The sequence below is a fragment of the Saccostrea cucullata genome, unplaced genomic scaffold, assembly GCF_032062105.1.
Source record: "Saccostrea cucullata isolate Sc308-1 unplaced genomic scaffold, CSIRO_AGI_Scuc_v1 ctg4401, whole genome shotgun sequence".
Taxonomy (NCBI): domain Eukaryota; kingdom Metazoa; phylum Mollusca; class Bivalvia; order Ostreida; family Ostreidae; genus Saccostrea; species Saccostrea cuccullata.
In genome coordinates, this window is record NW_026931318.1 from 4,238 (window position 1) to 9,772 (window position 5,535).

Below are 5,535 nucleotides of genomic sequence, written 5' to 3' on the forward strand. Positions count from 1 at the left end.
TCTTTAGTTGCACAGGAAAAAATATCATCGTTCTTACAAGAACGTTCAATTTTAAGGACCTCCAGAAACTCCTGTAATTACTCTGCAAAATCGCAAAATATAACAAATCACAACGGCAAAATGCGAGCCTCATGCAAGCAGTTTGGTTCTTTGGTCAAACAAAACTCATATTGCGGTCAAAATAAGTCAATATATGCGTAATATTACCATTGTTTACCTTGTCTTTCGTTTTTTTCATATCTTCAAGAGCTTTTGACACGATATCACAGGTTGTTTCATTTTCCTTTAATTTTTCACGTGCATGTTCCAGTTTTGAAGAAATTGCAATTTTACATCTCTTTGTAAACTTCCTGATGAATCTGAAATTTTCATGTTTGACAAAAGAATTATTTGTAAATGCTCATACAAGAAATACAACGTTTCCTGTAATGGGTATTACCTGATGTTTTGAGAAAAACATCACTGAATACCAGAGCTCTGTCATTGATGTATCAAGCGTTTTCATTAATTAGTAAATGCCATTGCACCATTCTGATTAGTGTACATCTTTTCATTTAACTTTAAACACATTTTTCTCAATTAAAGGATGACTTAGAAGACCAAGAATTTTATTATTGAATATTTAAGAAAATTCACGTTATTAGTTGTAGATTTAGAATTACTTACTCAAGATGCTCTTTAACTCTTTTACTTTCATTTCTTTCCATCATTTCTTTCAAGACGGATTTGAACTTTTCCAGTTCATCTTTGTACATTTTATTTTGGGTAACCTGTTGATGAAATTCTGGTATCTCGATTTCACATTGTTTTTTTTACATAAATATGAAGCCATTAATAGTGCAAGCATAGTTAAGGTTTCTTTCTTTTCTGTTCCGTTGTTTTCAAGAATTCTTTTTAAGATATTCCATAAATTCTAACGTATTTTATTTTCAATTAAAATAATTTGAAAATAGAAAAGTCAAAAATACAAGACATATTAAACACAGATAAAAAGAGATTCAGATGTTATACACTCTTTAAAAAGATCATTGAAATGTTGACTAACATGATCTTAACTGAAACTTCCTTATAATTATAAATGGTATATTTTACCCTTCCTGCTGCAAATTTAAAATATTTCTGTCATCAACGTCTTTCCAGATCTCATGTGTTTTTCTTTTCATCTGATCAAAAAGGTCATTTTCCCATCTATTGGGGATCAGCGTGTCCCATTTATTAAGTAAAAAAATTGCATTTTGGGGTTCAAAACAGGGCATCTGGAACATTGATTCCCTCATCTCAGCCAAAAACCCACGAAGCTGAAAAAGAATAATATGCAATGAAAATAAGTTTATATTATTTTAATTCTCTTTATAATATGCAGCACATGTAAGTATACAAAAATTAAAAAAGGCCCATTTTGTACGGGAAATGTTAATAATGACATCATTTACATTTACACATTCTGTAAAATACCCCCAAGATAACGTTGTTGTTTTTGAAACCATGCAAGAAGGATATGGAGATAACGGAAAGTATTCAATCTGAACTTCCATAAAACAAAATAAAATAGGAACATATCAAACACAAGCCTCCGAAACATCAGAGGTGAAGTCAAGTGCCGTGGAGTAATGAGCATTCCCTGCTGACCGTTCACATCTGCCATGGGCTACTTGCCATTATCGGGAAATAACGGTAAAATCCGACGTCAATTCATTGTATAAATAATGGGTTAACAATTAGCATGAAAAATGTCAGTCAGCATTTGACTCAATGATAAATTGTATTGTTGACAAGGTCATTGTATCGACCAAAGAACTTACGAAAATGATGACTTTAAACGATACTGCTGAAATTCTTGTTTCATTAACTTGCTTGTCAATTAATTACCTCACTTTAAAAATTGTTCATACGTAGAGCATGATCTTGCGTATCGAATCAACTGAGATATATATTCTCCGTATGCAGGTGATGAGGGCATATTGCTGCATAAGTTAGGGAAGTTGACGATTGAAAAGTTAAATTCATCACGTTTATCATATAACTTGGTTGTAAAGTACCATTAACTTTTTTTTCAAGTATGGTTTTAAGATTACCGTAACGTCTTTTTCAAGTAAAATATCCAAAGTATGAAACAGATGTGTCAGATTCTGTGGTATCTTTTGTCTCAAGTTCACTAAGATATATCGTATCGACGTAGTAACGGGAATTACCAATTGTTAATTGACATTACGTCGTCTATATAACTAAATGTCGAGTTGAAGGCCAACGCAAGTGTTTTCTTTTTTCACGCACAAGATTTTGCACAATTTCTGCTTCATTTGAATATAAAAATAAGTCTACTAACAACGGACCGCAATTGGTACCCATGGGAATTCCAATAGACTGTTGGAATACCTGGTCTCCAAAACATATAGATATTGTCAATCAAAAACCCAATCATCTCTTTAATGTCAATTTCAGAGTAATTGTATCATGTGCAATCATGATGTGTTTTAACCAAATAATTTTTTAAATGACCAATGACGAAGAAAGCAAATTTACGAGTTCCACTTTATTGAAAAAGCAGTTGTCATTGATATCAAAAAGCATTGACTTAAATTTATCTTGAGGGATGGTTGTGTATAAAGTTGAAAAGTCGTAAGTTTTTAAGCTTTTGATTTTGATAATATCTTGCGATTTTAATGTGTCCAAAAGTTCTTTGGAAGTTTTGAGTATCCGTATCTGATTCACATCACTTCTTAAATATATACTGACACGCAAAAGAAACGCAATAAGCTGTAATCTACAAATGTTTGAATTTTTTATCTAATGATTTTCAAAAAAAAATACAGTAAGGCACAACTCACTTTTCGGAACATCAGAAATTTGATAAAAATGTTAAATGTTTATCTTTTAATGTAAGTAACATATGCCTGTTAAAACACCCCCCTCCCAGCCATTCAATTACAACGTGCAAGACTGCTCTAAACAACAATGGCAGCTTAATTTCTACAAAATAATAGGATAAAGAATATCGAGATCTGAGTAAAGGAATAATTCTTTGCCATTTGTAAATGTCTGTTTTTTCAGATGATTACGCCGAATTTTCTCTAACTTAGCGCATAATTGTAACCCTTGGACTTCCGGTCTAAGGTCTATCATTTATGAATATGATACGTAAGACCCCGTTAAGGCGTAATGTAGTGTATTTTTGCATCATCAACTCTTCATCATCTCTACTATGAGATTTTCTAGCTCGAACAATGGAAATGCGAAATTTAGCCATTTTCAAGAAGCCTAAGCATCGTTACGGGAAACGAAAGGAGATTTTATTTTTTGAAATATTGCTGTATTACTTAAGATAAACAGTACTAACCCTTAAAACTAATGTAATAATATTGCAGAATGTTTTGTTAAACATAAAATTTTTGATTTCTGTTTAGCAGACTCAAACTTGACTTCCGGTTAAGGTATAAAAATCGGTCAACCGTTAAATTACCGATATTTACCAAATTAAAGCTATATATAATTTTAAGATACAAAATTCTTCACTTTACATAATTATTTCCCCGTAAAGTAGGGTGTTGCGTTTCTTTTGCATTTCAGTTAATATTGTTGCACAGTACTCTTGAAATTTTTTTTCCTTCTCTGCTGTTAATATCTGAGTGAGGGGTGACGAAAGAGGCTTGGTTGAACATTTACTGTAACCCGCAATGTATGTTTCTTTTTAAAGATTTTTATGAAGTTTCGGAATCCAATATATATAATGGGTAGTTCAAAATCATTTGCTCTGTAGAATATCAAAATTGAATCATAGCTTAAGATTTTTGCTTATACGAATTTACCGTCTACCGGAAACCTATTACAAATATATATACATTGAATTCTGTCATTCTTTATTTCAAACTTGATTTTTATTAGCAAATTACCGGGGATCAACCAGTGTAATCATGTTTGAAATTTATTTTAGCGTGATTAAAAAGAACAAACATAACATACAGGAAAGCTGAAATTCTGTTTTTTTAAAAAAATGAACAATATATGAGTTTGATTGTGTTTTGAAGAGTAAGTCTGATTGATATAAAATATAAAAACTCTGTATGCATTAATCTTAAACAACAGTTTTATAATTCTAATAAAGATACTGCTTAATGAAATGTGATGAATCCAATCAAAAGTTACATATTATTTGATTTTACATCCTGTATTGAAAAACTTCAATAAGACCTTCCATGTATCCCACCCACAGTGTAGATTTGAATAGGGACAGTGAGAATGGATAATTCACTTCATTTTTTGTCAGCAAAAACTTCAGGAACTCCCCGTCAGGACTCAGCAGATGTATCCGATTGTTACGCGAGTCAGTAACAAGGATGTTACAGAGGGAATCACACACTACATCAGTTGGGTTAAATTTTTTCATTAGGTTTTGTCCACGATAGACAGACTTCATGCCACCAGAGGAAGAAATAATTACTAGTTCACCTGTAGAGTCACTTGTCAGGTTCACAACACAGATATCACTGTTCCTGTTTTGTGTGATACCTAATGGCATTGTAAGAAGTCTGGTCTGACCGTCCTCCTGGTACTCATACTCATGGATGACATCACCTGTCACTGTGATGTGTCTCACCAGTCGTCTGCTGTATGAATCTAATTTGTAATCTTCTGATTCATTGTCTGCCAAGGTGACCAGTAGTCCACCGTCCAGTGACTGACAAATTCCTCTTGGTCTTAGTGGAACTGTACTGATGACTTTAGAGGCTGGCGTTGATGGTGACAGACAGCTGATGGACATTTTTGAATAATGAGTCAAGTAAATATCCCCGTTATCATTCATGCACATGTCATTAAAAGTTTCAGTAAGTCTACCTTTTTTTCTTCCTTCCTTGTTTACTATTTCTGCAAATTCTGATTTATATTCCCTTATGTAACTTTGGTCTTCATTGAATGTCTCCAACACAGATATTGTATTATTTCCGAATTGAAATGAGTTTATTTGACTCAGCCCAATATTATCTAAATCCACATTTCTTCCAACCAAAGACTCAAGTAAGTCATCGTTCATTTCTCCTCTATTGAACCTTACTGAATATTCACAGTTTTTCATATCAACCTCTAATTCAGACTTCATTTTCCTCAGTTCTCTGTGGTTGTCAATCAAGCTGTAATTTGACATGGTGCTGTTGTTCTCCTTTATGTATTCCATTGTGTCAACGATTTCTCTCTTCTTCATCTCTAACTCAGATTTCAAATCGTTCAGCTGAATATTCTTTTTCATTAAATTGTCTCTTATTGTTTGTTCATGCCGTTTTTTTAATTTCTGTCAGCCTAGCTATTATACTCCCAAAATGCTTTTGTAGTTTTTTAATCTCAGAATCACAAATATCTTTATTTTCTTTGATCTTTTGTGAAATATTCTCTATCCTTTCTTCAATCCCAGGCAGATCTCCTTCCTTGATCTTTTTCAGAAATTCAGGCAATTCTCTCCTCTTTTCGGTAGCTACTGTGGGTAAAGATGAAAATGACACTGAAATACATCTGTATTTTTCAGCACACTTGGCACATATAAAT

At 32.6% G+C, this 5,535-nt stretch overlaps 1 protein-coding gene across 1 annotated transcript; it reads right to left on the reverse strand.

Moving 5' to 3' along the window:
• Nucleotides 1-4,156: 4,156 nt before the first annotated feature.
• Nucleotides 4,157-5,197, reverse strand: LOC134232157 (uncharacterized). Its single transcript, XM_062714101.1, has one exon. The coding sequence runs from the start codon at nt 5,195-5,197 to the stop codon at nt 4,157-4,159; it is 1,041 nt and encodes a 346-aa protein (XP_062570085.1).
• Nucleotides 5,198-5,535: the final 338 nt, after the last annotated feature.

Coding starts and splice junctions, on each gene's coding strand:
- LOC134232157 (XM_062714101.1), bottom strand. CDS start 5,197: ATGAAGAAGAGAGAAATCGTTGACACAATGGAATACATAAAGGAGAAC.